This window comes from Tenrec ecaudatus, chromosome 1, assembly GCF_050624435.1.
Source record: "Tenrec ecaudatus isolate mTenEca1 chromosome 1, mTenEca1.hap1, whole genome shotgun sequence".
NCBI lineage: Eukaryota > Metazoa > Chordata > Mammalia > Afrosoricida > Tenrecidae > Tenrec > Tenrec ecaudatus.
The window spans coordinates 267,414,175-267,436,160 of NC_134530.1; the positions used below are offsets into that span (position 1 = coordinate 267,414,175).

The 21,986-nt window shown below is 42.8% G+C and overlaps 1 protein-coding gene across 6 annotated transcripts; it reads right to left on the reverse strand.

Moving 5' to 3' along the window:
- Positions 1–8,754: 8,754 nt before the first annotated feature.
- COA6 (cytochrome c oxidase assembly factor 6) lies at positions 8,755–21,200 on the reverse strand. 6 transcript variants are annotated; one of them, XM_075540611.1, is made up of 3 exons: positions 21,122–21,200; positions 19,333–19,492; positions 8,755–9,049 (listed from the first exon to the last, which is right to left on the reverse strand). In XM_075540611.1, exons 2-3 carry the CDS (start codon positions 19,474–19,476, stop codon positions 8,954–8,956), a joined length of 240 nt encoding a protein of 79 aa, XP_075396726.1. In that variant the 5' UTR covers positions 19,477–19,492; positions 21,122–21,200; the 3' UTR covers positions 8,755–8,953. The 6 variants fall into 6 exon arrangements, with proteins under 6 accessions (XP_075396726.1, XP_075396723.1, XP_075396722.1 ...); XM_075540608.1 differs by having other exon boundaries at positions 21,118–21,190; XM_075540607.1 differs by having other exon boundaries at positions 21,097–21,184.
- Positions 21,201–21,986: the final 786 nt, after the last annotated feature.

Here is a 21,986-nt window from a genome sequence, read left to right on the forward strand (position 1 = left end):
CCCAATGTCCTGAATTAAGTGCCTAGAGGCATCCTACTCCAATAAACCTCAGCCTGACGCACCAGCTCAACCGCTGTCAGTCAGCAAGAACAGCTTCCCCAATTAAGTGCCTAGAGGAACCTGACTGCACTAGCTAGCCTCCTGCACAAAGACACTCACCTTGTTCGGTGGGTTGGAAAATCTATCACTCTGTTCTGTGTTCTGGCTCCTGGTTCTGCTGCTGATTCTCTAATGGTATAGCTGTTGTGGACCCACGAGGTTCACTCCAGAAGGTATGCTCACTCCTGGCTCTAGCAGATAGTAAGATCCCCCCTCCAGCTTCTCAGAAGGCTAATTTTACTCCCAGCAGGCTGCCACTCCAGGGAATCCCATTAGAAATTACTCAAAGGTGAATCCTATCAGTATCTTCCTCCACCCTTTTACCAGACCCATGCAAGAAAAGGTCCTTTGGTGGGAGTTAAAAAATATGGCCAGAAGAACCACATTAAATAATTCACTGACCCTGCAAGCTTATTCCTAAGTATTTCGTGTGTGTGTGTGTGTTGCAAATGCTATTGTTTTCATGATGTCTTTTACAGAGCTCTCTTCATTGATATACATGAGTGGTTGGGTTTTGTAGTTCAATCTTGTACTGGACAACGTTGCCAACTCTTCATTATTTTCAAATTTTTCTGTTCAGTCTTTGGTATTGTCTACATTAAAATATCAACTGATGCTAGAGTTTTACTTCATTTTTAGCAAATATGGATTCCCTTGATTTCTTTTTGTTATCTAGTATCTCCGGTTAAGATTTCTGGCGCAATATTGACTAAGAGTGGTGATGCAGGGCGGTGCATCTTTGTCTTGTTTCTGTTTGCAAGGGGAATGCTTTCACTTTCTCCCCATTAAGCGAGAAATGGAGGCCATCCGTTTTGTGTTTATGGCCTCATTCTCTTGAGAAATTTCCCTTCTATTTCTATCTTACTGAATACCTTATCAAAAATTAGTGTTGAATATTATCAAGTGCCTCTTCTGCATCAACTGATATGGTCATGTAGTTCTTATTTTTAATTTATGATAGAATATGTTGTTTTTCTAAAGGTCAGCTATCTTTGCATACCTGGTATGAATCCTACTTGATCATGATGTATTATTTTGTTATCTAGTTGAATGCTATTGGTCATTATTTTGAGAATTTTTGTATCTATGTTCATAGGGGCTATTAGTCTATAAATTTCTATCCTGGTAATGTCATTGCTTGGTTTTGGTCTTAGGGTTATCCTAGGGTGACAATTAGCTTTTATGTGACGTTGGGCAGGCCAGGATTCCTCCCATGATATGATCTAACATCATGCGATCAACTTCATGAGGGGATCTTCTATGAAAGGGCCAAGTAGTTGTGGTCACAGCCTTGATACAAGTGAGAAAGTTTTCATTCAGAGTTTGGCTTACTCTTAGTATAAATGGGAAATGTGTGGAAGCTAGCTGACTTCTGCTAGAATTGGATCCTGTACCTGGTTGGTTGACTTCCTGTCAGATTGCCCTCCAATCCCAGAAGCATCAGCAAACTGCTGACCTTGGATTCACTCAGCCAATCTTGTATTAATTCAATTGAGCCTCCACCAGACTGTGGCCTCTCTGCTTCATCTTCTTGCTTTCTGTTCATCAGCCCCTGCAGTTACAGGAGTCAAGAGAATCCTTGAGCTTACATCTGACCCAGGAACTTGAACTAGACTGGACTCACCCACTTCCACAACCATGTGATATTCTTGATATAAAACTCTCTCTATAGCTACATACATACAATTGTCACTGGTTTCCTTCTCTAGATAACCCAGCCTAACACAGCTAGCTTCATAAAATGAGTTATGATGTTTGCTGTTCTTTTACATATTCTGGAACAGTTGGTATAGAAATGGCATCAACTCTTCTTTAAATGCTTGGTAGAATTTCTAGTGAAGCCACTTGGTCCATCTAAGTTTTCAGTTTTTAAAGAGTAGTGTTTCATAATATTGTTACTTTTTAATTTCATTTGGCTCTATTGTGGTGTCATCCCTTTCATGTATTTTTAATTAAGCTTTATTGCCATTTCACATGCCACATAATTCACATTTGAGAAAATCCAATCATTTAAACATATTAAAACTAGTTGTTCAATATTTATCACAATCAACGTTAGAACGTTTTCTTCTGTTTAGTTCTCATTAGCTCCCACTTTCCCTCAGCTTCCCCTGTTATAACTCTAAGAAACTACTCATCCAGTTACTGTTGCTATAGACTAACCTATCCTGGAGTTCATAGACAGAAAAATACACACACACATACACACATACACCCAGTAACAATAATAAAATATCTGTAAGAGCTCTCAATGAAATGTAAATAAATAAATAAAACAGGTAAAGACCTTACTTGAAAATAAAATAAAAAATAATAAAAGCTAGAACAAATTTAAACTGAGTCAAAAGGGCCAACAAACGATAAGGTGTTAAATTTTAACCAAGTTACAGCTGCATTAGTCCACTTTCCAGTGCCCTCTGTCTGAGAGCAAGGCTATTGTCTTCTCTAGTCAGTGGTCAGAGGGGTCGGCAGACCCTTAATCCAAATGGGGACCCTGCACATTGGTTTGGGGGTTTCACTTCATCTATAACCTTCTGCAAACTGGATACTCAGAATTTAAGCTCCAATACCATTCCTTCTTAATCTCCTGATTTTCTTATTTATAATTCTTGGATCAAACAAGCTAGTGTATTTCTTCCACGTGGACTTAGCTTTCACTTCACTTAGATGGTTGCTTGTTCTAAGAAAGACAGGAGCCCTGGTAGCCTAGCGGTTACACACTGGCTGCTATCTGCAAGGTCAGCAGTTTGAAATCACCAGTTGCTCTGCAAGAGAGAAGCAGGGTTTCCACTACCACGGAGAGTTACCGTCTTGGAACCCACAGGGGCAGTGCTACCTCTAAGACTCCATTTTTGCCTGGTGATTTGTTTTTATTTGACAGTTTTAGTGGCATATAAATCGCACATCATATAATTCATGTTAAAGAGTTGTACAATCATCACCGCAGTCCATTTTAGAACATTTTCTTTCTTATACTCATTGTTATTAGCTCCTGATTTCTTCACAGCCTCCTCAACCATCCCCCTAAGACACCGTTAATCCAGATACTGTCTATAGATTGACCTATACTTGATTTCATATACAGAAAAGCATACCAAGAAAACCAACAATAACACAGTGAAACAGAAAAAAATCCTCAATCAAAAATAAATCAGAAAATATTCAATGTGAGAACAGATTTAAAATGGATCAAAAGGGAGACCAGATGATAAGGTGTTAAATTTTAACCTAACTGCACCGGCAAGCATCTACTTTCCACTGCACTCTCACATGGTAACAGGGTATTCACATGCCTGTTCTGTGCGGAGGGGCTTCTCCAGAGGCTTAATCTAGGTGTATTTCCACTTCACTTGTTTTCTTTAACCGAAACTTCAAAATGGGCCAAAAGGGAGATGAAATGCTAAGATATTGCATTATAACATCTGCCATAATCTCCTTCACAGTGCTCGCTGAGAAGCAGGCTCTTCACGTCCCGTGAGTGTGCTGTGGTCAGGGGAAAGCCACTGGAGGCTTAATCCATGTGCCAGGCGCCATTCTGTCTGGCAGCTGGGCACCGTGTGACTTCTTCACCACACTGTGTTCGAATACCCCTCCATTCAGCATTCTCTTCTTGAGGGCAAGTTTTGCATATGCTCACGTCCTAAGAACTAGTTGTTCTTAGATCAACGTTATCATTAAGTGCAAACTCAAAAATTCATTCATATATCTATGGTGTATTTCTGTCCTTGGTCCATTTTAGAGAAGCCATTATCCTTGTTGTGGGAAACAAGAATCATTCCCATCAACGTGATAATTCTATTGACAGTATCACTAGGTCAGCCGCTGATAAAGAATTTCAAATACTAATGAGAAAAGGAAGATATACATGTATAGGACAGCTTTTTAGATCAAAAGACATGGATGGTTGACCTATAAAAATAAAAAACTCAAGTGGCTGGACATTACTTATATATAAAGAGGGTAGGATATAAAGCAAACTTTATTTTTATTTTTTAATAATTTTCCTTGTGTCGAGGGAGCTGCTCAGTACGAAACCCCGACCCAGAAGCAGGTCATCTACAATTGGTTTAGCAGCACCAAGCTCCCCTGTGCATGACGGGCTTAGCACCAGGCTCCCCACCATCGTGCAGTGCATGACGGATGAGGGGGCAGGCGGCAGCCTTTCCGGCCATGCCCCGTTTCCTGGGACGAGGACTCACCGTGGGGGAAGGAGGAGGAGGTGTTGCTTAGGGGCACTGAGTTTATATCAATGGTGGTGGGATAATTTGGAAAGGGATCTCAATAATGGTTGTACAACACAAAGAGTATAATCAATGACACTGAATTATACAAGCAGACGTTGTGGAAATGGCGAATGTTTGTTGTGTATATTTTTACCACAATTAGAAAAAAACAGTTACATGAATAACAATGAGTACAAGGAAGAAGAAAATGTTCTAAAATTGACTCTGGTGACAATTGTACAACTCTTCTTGATGTGACTGAATTATTGAATTGTATGACATGTGGATGGAGAGCTAATAAAACTGTTAAAAAGCACATGAAAATAGCAAACATAAGGTACCATTCCCTGGGTTCCCTCAGAGCAAGAGGTCCGAACGACCTCCAACCCCGTAAGCTTGGGATAGCAGCCCTCGGCTTCTGCTCACACTCTCTCATCCTTATGTCCAAGGGAGTATTCGGTTCCTTAAATAGGCTACAGGTGAATTTAAGGCATAACCTGGCTCTCTCAGTGGGGTTTCCAAATCTGAGCTTTGTGGTGTTGTCTATGAAGGATATTGTGCACCTTGAAAGGGCAGAGGTCAAAGTCCTGGTTGTTTGTAATACACGCCTGGGTCACCAAGGGCTGGATAGAAACTAGGTCAAAAGTATCTAATTATGAACTGAATATCTGGCATTTCCTCCCTTAGGGGTCTCTACATTTAAGTTTTGTTTGTTTGTTCCTTCCCCAGTAGCAAGTTGCCCCACCTAATCTACTCACCAACATAGTTAGAACCACCTGTTATTTTCTTTAAGAAAAAAAAACGTTAGCCATTCAGCTGTTGGATGCTCTGGAGTCAATTCCCACTCACTGTGACACTGTGCACACAGAACAAACCCGACCTCGTTACTGTCTGAACCGTCATGGGGTCAGCCCGGCTCATCGAAGGTCTTCTTTCTCACCACCCCTCTGTGTTGCCAAGTCTGAATGGCCGTCTCGAGGATGACCCCTCTTGATGGCACATCCACAGTACGAGACAGTCTTGGCATTCTGGCTTCGAAAGTGCACCCTCCTGAGGAGCATGCAACCTAGTGCAGGCGAAATCTTCTTGTGGCTCTGATTTGTATTTGTCTGTTGCCCAATGACTATTGAACACCTTTTTATGTGTCTGTTGGTCATTAAGTCTCTTTGGTAAATTTAGTCGGGTCATTTGTCTTTTTGTTATAAGCTGTAGAAATTTTCTATGTTTTATAAGTACCCAACCCCTCTCCACCATCAGTTTCCCCCCAAAGCTATGTATTAAATTTTTTTTTACAAAACAAGCTTATCACCTTCAAAGCACTCACCATTACACTTAGTACACTTGCCAGATCTGCTATTCCGCTCATAGGAACATTTTTCAAACTCATCTGTTTGGATGGCTGACAGCACCCTCCTTGTTTTTTCCCATCACCTCCTCTACATTGTCAAGTCGCTGTCCTTTCATGTCCCTCTTCTTTTGCAGGAACAAAGAAGTCTCATGGAGCGAGGTCAGGTTTGTAGGGTAAGAGGCATGCTGTTTTTTGCCAAAAAACTGGTGTGCTGAGATGGCTGCATGAGCAGGTGCATTGTTGTGGTGGCAAGACCGTCTCCCGCCTAATAAAAACCAGACCATTTTTCATCACACACTGTTAGGCAATCTTTTCAGAACCTTGAAATAGAAAGCTTGGTTGACAATCTGACCTGGTGGAACGAACTCCAAATGTACTACAAGTCAAATGCACTAGGAGTTCATCATCAGTTGACATTTCACCTTTTTTGAAACAAGAAAACCATTTGTACATTTGAGTTTTTCCCATAACACTGTCCATGTCAGCTGTGTTCAATATCATGTTTCTGTGGGATTTTTCCTGAGTTGGAAACGAAATTTCACAGCCACATACTGTTCTCTTAAATTGGCCATCACACACACACACACACACACACACACACACACACACACAAAAGATTTAAATGGAATTGCTTTTCTAAAAAGTTCACTGTGGCCCAGAAAGAACTTCCCCAGGTGAAGCCACTAGGTGCACTAAGTCAGAGCAAGTTGCTGAATTGCTTTTCTAAAAAGTTCACTGTGGCCCAGAAAGAACTTCCCCAGGTGAAGCCACTAGGTGCACTAAGTCAGAGCAAGTTGCTCAATGCTCACGTACTACAAAAGCTCCACTCAGACCAGCACAATTCCAATTGGGGGGTACCCCTCATATACTGGTTTTATCATTTTCAAAGATAGTCTGTATGTTGTCTCTTTACTCTTGATAGACATTTGAATAAACGTAAGTGTTTAACGGTTTTAAAAAAAAATCATGGTGCAAACAACACTGAAAGTACCACGGACTGCTAAAAGAACCACCAAATCGGTCTTGGAAGACATACCACCAGAATGCTCTTTAGAGGTAAGGATGTTGACACTTCCTCTCACCTGCTTTGAATACGCTGCTAGGAGACACCAGTGCCTGGAAAAGGGCATCACCCTTAGTAGCGGGGCAGTGACAAACAGGAACCCTCACAGCAGGACTGCCACAGAAGCGGCAACAAAAGACTCAGACACAAGAACCGTCCGAAAGATGGTAGTGGACTGGGCTGTGCTTCATTGTGTTCTGTTGTACATATGAGCAACATCTGAAACCTATCGACAGCACCTTTTTCACTGGCCAACGATTATCAATGCGTCTTGATTACAGGTTTGATCCGTTTCCAACTGAAGACCGTCAGAGAATTCTTCAATTTCTTCAGCACTAGCTTTCGTGGTTGGTGCATAAATTTGAAAAATAGTTGTATTGGTTGGATTTCCTTATGAGGATATATGTTATCCTATCAGACAGCATTGTACTTCGTATTAGATCTTGAAACATCCTTCTTGACAATGAATACAAAGCCATTACTCTTTTTGTGTAGTTTCTGGCACAGTAAACCATGATTTTCTGATTAAAAATTGCCAAAACCAGTCCATTTCAGCTCACAAATACCTAGGAAATTGATCTTTATGCCTTCCATTTCATTTTTGACGACTTCCAATTTTCTTAGATTTGTACTTAGCACATTCCAGATTTCAATTATTCAATTTTACAGCTTTTTTTTTCTCACCTTGAGAAAATGAAGACCCTTAGGCTCCGCTCCCACAGGGAACAGTCCATTCAGAATACTAGTGAACTACTTTTGAGAAAGCAGCTTGTCAGGTGCACTTCAAGTGCCTTTTGATCTGAGGGGCCCGGCCCCCCAGCACTATCTCCATCAATGTTCTGCTGTTATTCATTAGGATTTCGGATGTGACAGTGTTTCCATGCTGTGAATAAGGTTTTCAGTAGCTGATTCCGCCAAACTGGGCAGTTAATTCCTTCTTTGTTGTCTGTTCGTAGTCTGGAAACCCCGGTGAAACCTGTTCACTTTGAGTGGCCCTGTTGGCATTTGATACACCAGTGACATAGCGTCCAACATCACAGCAACACACCACAGCATGACAAACTGACAGATAAGTGGTGGTGAATGAAGTCAGTCGATCACAAAAGGTTAAATAGTGTGTAAGTCTACTACTATAAGGATAAACACCAGGAGGAAGGCGAGCTTCTGTTCTCGGGGCATGTAATCTTCTAATCCAGTGTCCCAAGCACCCAGGTAGAAAGCCTGCTTAGTGCTCGTGAACCTGTATATCACCCCTTTAAATGTACGTCTAAATGCCAATTCAAGAGGAGAGCCCGCATCAGGTGGGGTCAGTTTTTCAAGATGGAGGGAGAAGAAAGGGCCTATTCAGTTGCTATCTTACAAAACACAGTCACCCCAAACAAAACGTACTGTAAATTCAAATCAAAACCAGATGAAGAGGCATATATGTTTTGGGGAAGGTGATTACACTTCTTCTGTGGGTAAACCAAATAGAACAACTTCCTACTGGCAAAAACTGCTTAACAATAGTCATTATTTGCTGCCTTTTTTTTAAATGATTCTCTGTATTTAGAATGCAGAGCAGGTAAATCTATACAGACAGTAAATGGATTACTAATTGTCTAGGAAGATGGCAGGGGAGCTTGGGGGAAATGGTGAGCCAGCGAAGGAAATGTTCTAAAATTAATTGTGAAGATGAGTGCACAACTCTTAATGTAACTGAATAATTAATTGTATGAAGTAAGTATATGCCTATAAAACTATTTTAAAAAGTCGGTTATAGATAGTCTCAGAAACCCACAGTAGCAGTTCTCCCTGTCCTATGGGGTTACCACAAGTGGGAATTGATTCAATGGCAGTAATTTCATTTTTTGTTTTTGTATATTAAAGTGCTGCTAGAGAGACACAATGACAAATTATGCTTTTGGTTTTTGGGTTATTTTTAAGCATTTATCTATTATCTATCTACCTACTGCGCATCTCCCAATAATAAAATAAGTATTGTTTTTATTTTTCTTAAAATATAGGCTTTTTAAACACAATAAATTTTACACCATTTATTTCAATTATTCATAGTCTGAATGAATCCTGTTATTCGATCACTTTAGTTATTAAGAGTCCTTTATAGAGAACAAGTATTGATATTTACCTTAATTCAAATAGCACTGTAATTACTATTGTCCTTAAGGTTAACAGAGCTTTGTACGTACAGTCAAGTTTTGTGAAAAGTTCAGGTACAGTCTAGGAATTTGTGGTTGTTTTTGAAGACTGGAATTGTCCTGCTTCAAATTTTTCTTTGAATTTTAAGTAGTCTCTTCTTTTATCAAAATATTTTATCTGTTGAGAAAAAAAGTTTGAAATAAGAACAAATTACCTAGTTAGAATACCAGAAGCACATATTTATTTTCCCAACAGTTTTACTGGCAAGTAATTTACATATCATCTAATTCAACAGTTTAATCATTCAATCATATCACAGAAAATTGTACAATCACCCCCCACATCAATTTTAGAGCACTCCCCAATGGTTAAATCGCCTTTAAGATGAATTATGCAATCACAATCTGTTTTAGAAAAGCACATTTTTAAATGTAAATTATTCCATATAAATTGTTGAAATGTCTTAAGTGATTTGTATATAAGAATCTTAACTATATTTGGTTACAGATCTTGTTTAAAAATTCATACAACTTATGCACCTTCTCAAGAAATATGCATGTTCCTAAGCAAGTAAAACCTACCATGAAATTGCAGAAAATTCTTTGGTCTCATAGATAAATCATAAGACTTGACAGTTTAGACAATGAACTGAATTATTCTTATCATTTTGACTTAGCAAATTTTTGAACTTATCAATCATAACATTTGTCATGTCTCATCCAGAAATACATGCACAGTTAACAATTTTTATTTATGAACTACTTTTTCTTACTGTTTTTAGTTAATTATCTTTCCATAAGGACTAAGGATATTTTGCTATATTATGGTAAAACTAGTAACATCATTAAAGTAGAAAAGCATAACCAAGGAAAAGATGCCAACCATAAAAGTTGTAATTTCTGTATCTGAGCTTCTCTGCATACAAGGTAAACAGACAGAATATTATAATTTTCATTGTCAAAGGAGAAAACATTCACTAGTTGTATGAAAAGCTTTGATTCTCAACGTCATTGGGGCTTGCCAAAGTAAACATTGTTTGTATTGAGAGTGTAAAAGTCAGCCCTATCATTTATCACAGGTGGTATAATAGACACAGACAGAACCTTCTGCTGACTAAACATTCTCCCAGAGATACAACTTCATGAAGTGTTAGGAGGGACCACTCTAACTCACTAAGAAACCATGCTCTCTAAAATCACAGGCCCCCACAACTCTTGCTCTTTGAAATTATATTTAAGATTTAGTTCCACTCTTGCCTTGGGGTCTTTGTCACTTTAACACAGTGAGGCACCTTGATTTTCAACCCAGGTGCAGAACTTCACGTAAGAATCTCTGTCTGGCATTCAATGACACTCTGGGTCCACTTCTCAACCGAGACCTGATGACGATATTTTGCTTTGCTTCATTTAAATTTGACTTTGGATAACAAACTATTCAATATATGTTGTGAAACTGGCTTCGGTGATTTTTATTCTGGAATCATTTCTATGTGTGAATTTGATGCCTACGAGTCTCCTAAGAACAACAAAAACCCCAAACCCATGATCCTCAAGTCGATCCCTCCTCGCAGTGGCTCTACAGAACAGAGCAAACCAGCTCCACAGCATGTCAGGGCTGTAGACTTCTACAAGAACAGCCTGCCTCACCTTCCTCCTGCAGTGCTGGCGAGGTTAGCAGCCCCGTACGTCATCCACTGCACCGCAGGGCTCCTTCTAAGAAGGCCAGCGAGTTCTAGCCCTCCTCTCCCCCACCTCATATTCTGACCCTATCTTTCCTTGTTTGGTGAGGTGTCTCACATTAAGAGTGCGTGGACACCCCGGTTCCAATGAGCTCAGGTTACATATTTAGCTGCAGTGATGTTATATAAATGATACATAAGAGAAGAACATAAAATGTTTTAATTAACATTTTATGTCAAATTAATAAATTTTATCTCTTTTTTTTCCTTTATGTTAAAGAGCAATGGTATATTGAGAAAACATCCCAGCCCAGTCCAGATCAAGTTCGTAAGTCCCAGATTAGCCCATATGCTCAATACTAATCCATAAATTCCTTTCTAGACTCACGCAGCACATGCAATGATGCCGAATTCAGGAAAGTCACAGGTTAGTGGGTAGAAAGTCTTGTGGATCCAGTGGTGGTGGAAGCATCTCTGTTGGCATGGCTCTCCAGCTGCCTCCTGCAGCTCCAGGGCTCTGGTTCCATCAGCTTAGCTCCATGTGGCTTGTCAACAGGACTGTCCAAATTTTTATATCTCTTATCACATACTTCTGCCTAATGGACACCTTCATTTAAAGGTCCTAACTTGTCCAGACTAGCTTTTCTACAAATGTGTCTCTCCTCCTCTAGTACCTATGAAGGGGCTCCAAAATGGAATTAAAAGATTGTGAAATTTCCCCACAAACTTTCTAAAGCCTCTTCGTATAGCAGTTGCAACCCTCCCACCAGTGTCATGGAAGAAAGAGCTGACAATCGGAGGTAATTCTACTCTGTTACACATGGGGTCATCTTAATTTGGAACTGACTCAAAGCAATCGATTTTGTCACACAAATTAAGCACATGTGCGCTATACAGAGGAGTAATTTGCTTTCATGACAGCTAGTACATGTTCTATGGCAATATGTAACACGTAATAAATGTAACTATTCTTTGACTGTGACTTCATTATACAAGTAGCATGAAGCAGCAGTACATTAAATCCTACATTGAACTTCTCTCCCTACTATGAGACTGACTGGGTGATCTTGAGCAAATGATTTGGTCTGTCTGGCCAAACAAAAGACATCCACTAGTCCCTCACAAGACGGAATGAAAATTAAAGCTAATGGAAACAAAGTCTCACACAAAACATCTTCAAAATGATACTTTTACACATACACCACCTTCCAGCCCCCTAACCGTCTATCTTTCCACCTTCTCGCTGATCTCTAGAACACTGCCAGCTTGTAGTCTATGGTAATTGGGTAAGGCTTCATCAAAATACCGTAGGCCCTGGAAAGCCAGAGCTTGTGTGAAGCAGGAACCTGTCAGCAACGCACAGCGGTGAGACGACAGCCTTACTTCCCTAGATCCTCCAAGTTGGTGTTTTTTGCCTTTGACAAGGTGAAAAACTTTTCTATTACTCGTTAAAGTGAAAAAGATTTGTTTTCTTTCTTTCTCTGATGAGTTCCTGCCTTACACAAGTGCTGGTATTCACAATTTTACTGAATTTTCCACTGAAACGAGTGATAGAAAATGTTTCCCACCCTGTCAAAGGCAGAAAACTTTCGAGACTGGAAAAATAAGGCCGTACCCCAGTGTTTCCCTGTGATGTTTGAGAGAAGAGCTAGGTGAAAAAGGAACAAAGCACCGATTCTTAGGGGCAGGCTGACACAAGAACAGTTATGGACAAAGAAGAACAGCAGCAAAAGGCAGAAAAACTAGAAAGCACAAGCTGAAGGAAATACTTGGAAATGGGAAAATGGCTATCGTCAACTGCTGCATACATCAAGTGGAATCTTTTACTACCCTGCACATTTCCCTGCCTCATTGGAGTCATCCACAAACTGCAGGTCACTGTTATTGTCTCCAACAATGCTACTGCCACATCTCATTCTCCAGTAGGTTCAGTATCCACATAGGTAAGGAAGCCTTCTAATACCCTGACCTCAGGTCCTTCCTTGACCTCTTGAATGACCTTGCCCACCAGCCTACCTTCCTCCCCTCATCAGTAACCTCAAGCTTGTCCTTACCAATAAACATACCCTTCCATAATCTTAATTCCAGCCACCCCAGTCTCTACCCACCATCTCTGAGTTTTTATGGTAGAATCCTGATGCCAAAAACTAGTTGGTTCAGTGACCTTTTCTGATTGCCATTCCTTTTATATTCTCACTTCCCTAATTACTCTTAAACTCTAACGTCTCCAAAAGTGTCCCATCTCCCTCAGTAAGAATGAGCAGCCCTGCCACCCATTACCTCTAGCCTTAACTTCGATTCTCAACTTGCTGTTCCTTTAACACGTTACCTGAAATTGTCTTTACTCAAATAGCTGCATGTTTGCGTCCCAACGTTTTTCACCACCTGTGTGCACGAATCTCAGTGAAGCCTTTCCCGACCATTCTATCAAAATTGTAAACCAATCCCTCACGCCCTGGCTTCTGGGCATTTTGGATTCTATGACATCTTGCCATGTCATATCCCTCTCCTTTCACTTCTTGTCGGGCTCTCCCCTCTGGAATGTCTGCTACACAGGGGTGAGTACTTTCCCCATTTCTTCGCTATACTTCTCTATGGCACACAGGAAGCACGTAGAAATTATTTGTGGAACAACTAAATGAACAAGATGTAGGCTAGCAAAAGGAGATGGTTCCAGTAAAGCAGTTGTCTACATTTGGGGGATGTTTTCCCCCCCTGTGCTGTCATTCCATTGAAATGAGCTGGTTATGTGTTCTTGGACTTTTCTTCAAGAAAAGTATTTTCACAGAACATGTAAAAATACACTACTTTTGTTAGCAAATGGGCATGGGGCACTTTTCGCTCTACTCTATACGCTTTCATTCTTGGCAGGAGCTATCCACTAATTATAATAAGTGTCCCCAGGACAAAGAAGTAATGTAATTGATGAACGACGCTTTATTGCTTCCTTTTGGATACAAGGGCTTGCTGAAAAGGGCTAGCATTTAGTCCCGCAGTGAGCGTGATAATGACATGTGTACGAAGCTGTGGTGGCCAGTTGCTCCTTGTAACTGGATGGGGAGAAGCCCTTGACCCTATTGGTGCCTTGACTCGTCGTATGCAAGTACTGCACAGCTACCCCTTCTCCCGAGGAGTGCCCTCCCCCAAGCCAGTGACATCACTTCTGCTCTCTAGCTTAAGGGTCTTATTTTATAATAAAGCATCTTAACTAAACATACACACCAAAAACGGTCTAGATTTAAAAGATCATATTATTACTTGTGCACAGTACTCTAGTAAACAGGACCAATAAATCCAATGTCTTGATATACAATGGCTTTCGCTTCATGAAGTTAAAAAATAAAAGTTGTCAAAGGCCTTTGGATAATCTGGGGAGGAAATAGGTTTGAAAGGGAACTGTAGTTAATTTGTAGGAATGGTACTTTTTGATAAATGATATTGAATTTTGGCTAAATCCAAGTTCTAGCATTTACACGTGTCATTTTAAGCAAAGAGTAAGCCAAAGTCCCTCTGACTGGGGACACTTACATTGTATTAGTTAAATTTGGTCACCTTAGCACCAAAGCAATGAGCCCGGTTCCGAGTAGGAACCCAACCTGACGGGACAAGGGTCTTTAGGGTTGCCTTCCATGAAGGAACAAGGAGCAGAGAATTAGGACTAGGATCAGAAACAAACAAGAATGTTTTTTCCATCAAAATTGGAAAGCTCCAGTGTGAGAAAACAAACCAGAAGGAAAACAAATGTGTTTGGGGAGGGGCTAGTTTTGTAGGTTTCTTAATGAAAGGGTCAGTGCCAAGGAACACGGAATATAAATTTTACAAGTTCTACAAGGCACTTTTTTAGCTCACGTATATGCTCCCTGCAATGAAAACTCAGATGCACAATGTGTCTGCTGTGAGCACTGGACCCCAGGGAAGACACTGAGCATGTACTCCTGTCCCCACCCCCACAGGCCTTAAGGTCGAGGGACACAGAGAGCACTTGGCCCAACAGAGGAGTAAGCCCTGTGGTAGCAGAAAGGTGGTTTGGTTGGAGAGCGCCCGGGATGGGCACTTGACGCCGACTCGGGAGCTCGAGAGGGTGGAGAAGACACACTGGAGGATGTGTTAAAGCAGAGTGGTAGCCCAGTGCTTCAAGAGGCAGCACCGGAGGCACGGCGTGGGAACTGTGCTGGATCTGACCCCACCATTCCGGGCGAAGCACTAAGGGTGTGCACCAGAGCAGCAAGGGGAGCAAAGCGATGAAGTCCCCAGGGAATTCCAAAAATAGACTTTGGGCACCCCATCAGACTCGACCAAAAACACCCCTGAAAGTCAACAAACAGATCTTGAACTATTTATAGGCTTTTTTATGTCGTCAGTTTTTTTGTTTTGTTTTTCTCTTTTTTTGTGTGTGTGCTTATTATTGTCTCTGCATGTCTATCTAGATAACATAGGAGGGTAAACAGCCCAGAGGAAAACACACCAGGGCCAATAGTTCAGAGGGGGTGGGGACACAGGAGAAAGGAAGGCGGGGTAAAGAAGTGGTGTTCACAAACCCAGAGACAAGGAAACAAGTGACCTAAAATCGATGGCGAGGAGGGTGGATGCCTGGTAGGGCTTGATCAAAGACAATATAACCGAGAGGGATTACTGAAACCCAGATGGCTGAACATGACAGTGGGACAAGAAGAAAGTAAAGGAAATAGAGGAAAGAACTAGGAGGCAAAGGGCATTTATGGAAGTCTAAATATAGGCATGTACGTATGTACATGTATGTAAATATAGGCAAGTACAGATCTATATATAACAAAAGGGAAATAGATCTATACATATATTTATAGGTTTAGTATTAAGGTAGCAGATGGACATTGGGCCTTTACTCAAGTACTCCCTCAACACACGAACACTTTGTTCTATTAACCTGGCATTCTGGGATGCTCATCTTCACGACTTGATCACTGAAAACAAAGTGGGTACATAAACAAATGTGGTGAAGAAAGCTGGTGGGCCCTGGCTATCAAAAGATATAGCCTCTGGGCTTGAAGGCTTGAAGATAAACAAGCAGCCATCTAGATGAGTATCAACAAAGTCCACATGGAAGAAGCACACCAGCGTGTGATCATGAGGTGTCATGGGATCAGGTATCAAGCATCAAAGACCCAGAACAAAAAATCGTATCATTGTGAATGAGGTAGAGTGCAGAGCGAAGACCCAAAGCCCATCTGTAGGCAACTGTACATCCCTTACAGAAGGATCACGAGGAAGAGACGAGCCAGTCAAGGTGCAGTATAGCACCACTGAAACATACAACTTTTCTCTGGTTCCTTAATGTTTCCTGCCCCCCACTACATGACCCCAATTCTACCTTAAAAAATCTGGCCAGACCAGAGCATGTACAGATAAGAGCTGGAAACACAGGGAATCCAGGACAGATAAACCCCTCAGGACTAATATTGAGAGTAGTGATACCAGGAGGGGAAGGGGAAGGTGGGGGGAGAGAGGGGGAACCAATTACAATGATCTATCTAGATATAACCACCTCCCAGGGGGACGAACAACAGAAAAGTGGGTGAAGGGAGACATCGGTCAGTGTAAGACATGAAAAAATAATACTAAAAAATATATTATCAAGGGTTCAGGAGGGAGGGTGGGGGAGGGGGGGGGGATGAGGAGCTGATACCAAGGGCTCAAGTATAAAGAAAATGTTTTGAAAATGATGATGGCCAACATATGTACAAATGTGCTGGACACAATGGATGGATGTATGGATTGTGATAGACTTGTATGAGCCCCCAGTAAAGTGATTTAATATTTGTTTTAAAGTAGAGTGGTACAGAGAGAGACATGAGAGGGCAACCAGTCTTGCTGGAAGAATGGAAACTCATCAGTAGAGCTGGAAAGGATTAGGCTGTACAGGGATCTGAAGAGTGGAGCACAATCCTGAGGGGTCTTAGAAATTCTCTAGTCTTCATCCCAAAACAACAGAGTACACGACAGGGCTTGAGTCTGAGGAGATCCCCAGTAGGGTCTGTATTTTCAGGCTTGCCAACAGATAGCAAACAAAGTCCAGGGGTAAGACAGACTTATGTGGAGGAGCGGGGATGGCTTGTGTGATGGCAAGTGTCAGTCTGCAGGGAGAGAAAGGAAAATGTCGAGAAAGGAGGGAGAACAGGGGATCTGGTAAGTAGGAGAATATGTGCAAATTGGAGAGGTGAGAGGAGGCGCTTAGGCTGAGGCCAGGTTTCTGCCCTGTGCTGATGTTAGTGTCGTTAACTGTGGCTTAGGGCACAGGAAGAAAAGGCCGGTGGGTGTAGGATGAACAGGAACTCAGTTTCGTATATGCAGAGCCCAGCCTTGGCGGGTCCTGTGAACACACATCTGGAGACTGACTACAGGTGCCTACACACATGGTTCCAGAGTGGCAGGGAGGTCTCAGCTGAGGCACGCATTTGTGCCACTCCACATAGGTGGCACGTAAAAGCAACAAGGAAGGCAAGCTTGCATGGCAAAGTGAGTAGCACGGAAGAAATCTCCAAGAGCACTGACATTTTAAAGGATCTACAGGAAGGAACCAAAAGAGGACCAGAGGAAGGACTGGTTGGGAGACAAAGGTGGAACACTAGAGACTGGCCTATAAAGTGGCGCAGGGAAACAAGACTACTGACAGAGACATAGGCCTGAGTTTCCACGAAGTTTCTAACTAACATGAGTAAAGGGCAAACACATGAAGCACGTGCAGCCATTAAGTGTACGGGTTCTGGAATAAGAGCAAATGAGCTCCAATCCAAGTTTTAATACTGATCAGTCAGTGCATTTCAAAATAGCTGCTTTCTTGTCAGTAAGCCTGGGTACAAAAATTATTGTGAGAATAAATAAGACAGTTAATGCATTGGAAGGGCTCAGAACACTGGTGGCCCAGTGGGAGAGTGGAGTCTTCATGGAGTCGCACACACCTGAGAATAAAGGGGATCTGTGCAGTGACCATGGTTCTCATACTGGTCACAGGTAGCACTGATCCTGTGACACACAACAGCAGTGACCCTGAGAGTAGAAGGGTTGAAGGGTCAATTTAGCCACCAGGCTAGAGAAAAATTAGCAGGTTTCAGAACATAGAAAAAAGAAAAACAAGACCAGAAGTATGGTTTCCCAATGAGTTTAGGACAATCATTCCCAATCATGGTTACCCATCAGAATCAGCCACTATGGAAAAAAGGGCGTGGCACTTCCTCAAACGATTGAGAATAGAAATCCCATAGGATGCAGCAATGTTTTGCCCTACAGAAATACGGAACACAGCAGGAGTAGATAGACACATATCCACTGACACACTATGGAATACAAGAGTAAGAACATAGAAGCAACCTACATGCCGGTGGAAGAATGAATAAACAAACTTTGGCACATACACACAATGGAATATTACACATTGCTAAAGAATAATGATGAAATTGTGGAACATGTCATGATATGGAGGGAATTGGAGAACAAAGGGTAAATGTTGTGAGACTGCTATATATATAAAGGATTTCATAGCAAAAGCAACATGCTTGGGTGGTTCCAGGGATGGAAGGGGTAGGGAGAGAGCAACTGTCCTTTCTATAGTACAGAGCTTGGTAAACTGCAGCTCTAGAGCCGCATGGGGCTCTTTCAGTACATACATGTGACCCTGAAGTAAAACAGATTTTTAAAGGACATTGTCCAGATAATGATTTCATTTGTTTGTAAAACTATATTTATGTATACTTACATGAATAACAATGAGTACAAAGAAAATGCTTTAGAACTGAATATAGTTTTATAACACTTCTTGATACGATTGAACTGTATGACATGTGGATGAACTGCTAATGAAATTCTTAAAATATGTATTTATGGTCCTCAAATAATTTTTAAATTGCTATAAGGGACCAAATGGGCTCCCTGTCCCAAAAGTTCACCTAAAACACTAACACCCGCTTTATCGCTAAAATGATCTGTTCTTAAATTGCTTGGAACAGTGAAAAGGCAGAGGGAGGCTCAACCAGCGAGGTGGCCTGGTTCAGAATTATGGTTTTCCCATTAACTAATACTACGCAAGTTATTTGAAGGCTCTGAGCCTCAGTTGCCTCCTCTGGAAACAGAATCACAACACCCACCCTACAGGGTGCTGATGAAGATGAGGGGCCAAGCACTTAGCACGGGATCACGTACTAATCTGAATAAGGGTAGCCGCATTTTCCAGGACGGCTTTCTTGGGACAAGCAACACAGAGCAAGAACGCCAGTCAGGGAGGCACCTGGGGCAGCCGGTGGCACATTCCCATCTACTTTCCAAACCCCTTTCCTCATGCTCAGAGTGTACGACTACATGATTTGGGGTGAGCAGCTGACATAGGTTATTTCAGTAGTAGCTCTAGGCTAGTGACTTTGCCAACTCCTCAAACCCAAAAGCCTACTCATTGTCACGGAGGAGATTCTAACCATAGTGAACCTACAGAACACAGCAGAACTGCTCCACAGTATTCCCCAGACTGGGAAACTGTATGGGAGCAGACTGCCGTATCATTCTCCAAAGAGCAGCTGATGGGGTCAAACTGCTATCCTTTCGATTTGCACCACGCACTTTACCCACTAGGGTTTGTGCCTCCAGGGTCCCTTGCCAACAAGTCTGTCTCCTCCCATAGTTACTATCAAAGCTCCGAGACAGTTCCACCTGGTCCTATAGGGTACTGATGAGTCAGCACCGGCTTGATGGCACTGGGAGCTCAGTGGATTTTAAGGGAACAGACACCGATACACTAGCCACTACCAGTGTGACTTACCCATTGCTGGGGGCAACTCGACTCAAATGAGCTTCTTAACTTCTCGCACTGAGACGCATCCTCCGTGCTCTCATCTAAACACTTCCAGTACTCATCTCGGGCTCCCCAGCAAGCCTGCCTTTCTTTCATAGACGGGGCTGCCATTCCCAGTGGGATCAAGCTGTTGGTCAAAATAACAACATTATCAATGGATTGGGAGTTTAAAAGAAGCTACCAAAACCCAAACCCACTGAGGCAATTCCAATTCATAGTAAGCAATGCTGTGAAGTAGACCTGCTCTGTAGAGTTTCCGAGACTGTACACTTTGATGGAGCAGTCAGCCTCGTCTTTCTCCCAAGGAGCAGCTGGTAGGTTTGAACTACCGATCCTGTGGTGAGCAGTCTAACACTTAACCCATTATGCTACCAGGGCTCAAGAAGAGAGGAAAATGGGGAGGGAGGGGAAAAAAAAAAAAGAGGACCTGATGCAGAGGGCTTAAGTGGAGAGCAAATGCTTTGAGAATGATTGGGGCAGGGAATGTGCAGATGTGCTTTATACAATTGATGTATGTATATGTGTGGATTGTGGTAAGAGTTGTATGAGCCCCTAATAAAATGTAAAAAAAGAAAAGAGGAGAGGAAAATGTCACGTCATATTTTAAAAAGAAAAAAATAAATCACCTTGATGTTTTAATGATGCAGCTAAGGTCAATTCATTCTAGATTAGCCATGCCTTAAGAATGATCACCTTTTAAATATACATTGTTATATTTATTTTTTAATTTTTAAAAAGTATCTTCCCATTCATCATCCACAAAACTTTAGTAACAGAATAATTCAAATAGTCAAGCTCTAATATCATTGCCATTTGTCCTGAACTTTTGCTTTTCTTCTTCCCAATCACTTTATATGTGTCTCATATTCAGCACATAGTATGTGATGATGAATCGCTTGCCAATGAAACTAGTTACAGGCAGTGGGTGGAGGCGTGGTGGTTTGCTATCCTGGTTACACAAACACCACGGGGTAGTTTTAAAAGTCCTATTTGGCCCCTTCCCAGACCAATTAAACCAGAATCTCTGCCAGTGAGTTTTGGTGTATGTATATACCAAATATATGTCGTGAGACACATAAAGAAGTGAATGCATGCATATACACAAAGGTATTGGATCTACTTATTTATGCACCTCACGTGATTTCAGTGGGCGGCCAAGGCAGAGAACCACTGAGATAAAGTAGCAGCAAACGTGCGGTCACTTTCTCTCCTCGGCTACCCGCAGGCTCCTGCCGTCTCTTACTCCGTCACTGACCTCGTCCGGTCTAGGCGCAGTACAGGGCTAATCGCGTCCAAAGACCTCTCTACAACTCGACAACACGGGCTTCCGAGGTTCACCTCCCGCAATCAATGGCTCGGTTCCCGCTGGGGTGGAGTTAGAATCACGCTTTCCCAAGCTGCCACCAGGGGGCGCCTCCCCTTTCCCCCTCAGTCTCTCGAACCTACCACCTTGGGTTAACGAGGCCCCAGCGTGTGGGCCGCGCGCTGTACAGACGACGTGCACGGGACCAGTCTCCACAGCAGGACGACCCGCGCTACCCAGTGCCGGGAAGACCTGCGGCTCAGGGCGAGCCCCTGCCGAGGCCACACCGCCCGCCCAGGAGGCAGACCCGACCTCGGGGTCCGCGGGGCCTCCCACGCCGGCGCCCCCCGCGCGCAGACCGACACCCGCGGAGCACGGGCGAGCCCGGCCGGGCCGGTCACCCCGAGGACGCGCAAACAGAGCCCCACCTCCCCCGAAGGAGAACCGACCGACCGCTCCGCGGCTGGCTGGGCGACCTCTGACCCTCGCCGGCTGCCGTTGCTTTGCCGGGAAGGGCGGGACTTCCGGCGCCTCCCAGCTGCCCGCGGGACTTCCGGCCCGCTCCGGCGGAAGTCCGCCGGTTTGGTGGAAGCGAATGGTCAATGGGCCCAGGTTGCTTTTCAGAGTGTCCTTGTCTGAAATGCAGCGTCGCCCCGTGTTTTTTCTCTCCCCACAATTTTAATGAACTGGGGTACGTTCATGAATGTTTAAGTTATAGTTCTTTATATTACGCTCAGCGTTGGCCGGCCGGTTTCACGTCCAACCCCTGACGTACTAGACAGCAGTGTTTTCAGGTAGCACTTTCAGGGCTGACAATGGCCCCTGTTGGTTCCGTAGAAAGCCCAGCCTTTCTTCCGCAGGCTCCGCTTTCCAACCACAGACCCGGCCTAGACACTGCCACCTTATCCTGGGAGAACCGGAAGGTCGCTAATCAACTCTGTGGCAACGGGTTGGAGTGCAGCAGTTGAGTTGAACAGCACCACCGGAGTCTGAGGTCTTAACTCCTCCCTCTTTACATTGAAAATCGAAAAAGGAAACAGAACGTAGTGACCAAGCCATGAACCATTGTGTCAATCTATCTCATCCAGGATCTTTCTCTTTTTTTGCTGACCCTCTACCAAGCAAGATGTCCTTTTCCAGGAACTGGTCTCTCTTGATAAGGTGTCCAAAGTGGGTGAAACATTTCTAGACAGCATTTGTTAGGTAGGTAGAGGCAGAAACCCGGGGTTGTCCCTGAACACGCCAAGGCCTGCCACCCCTTACAGGAAGCTGGGAGCAGATCAAGGCTAGAGGGCGTGCACACATTCAGGCATTTGAG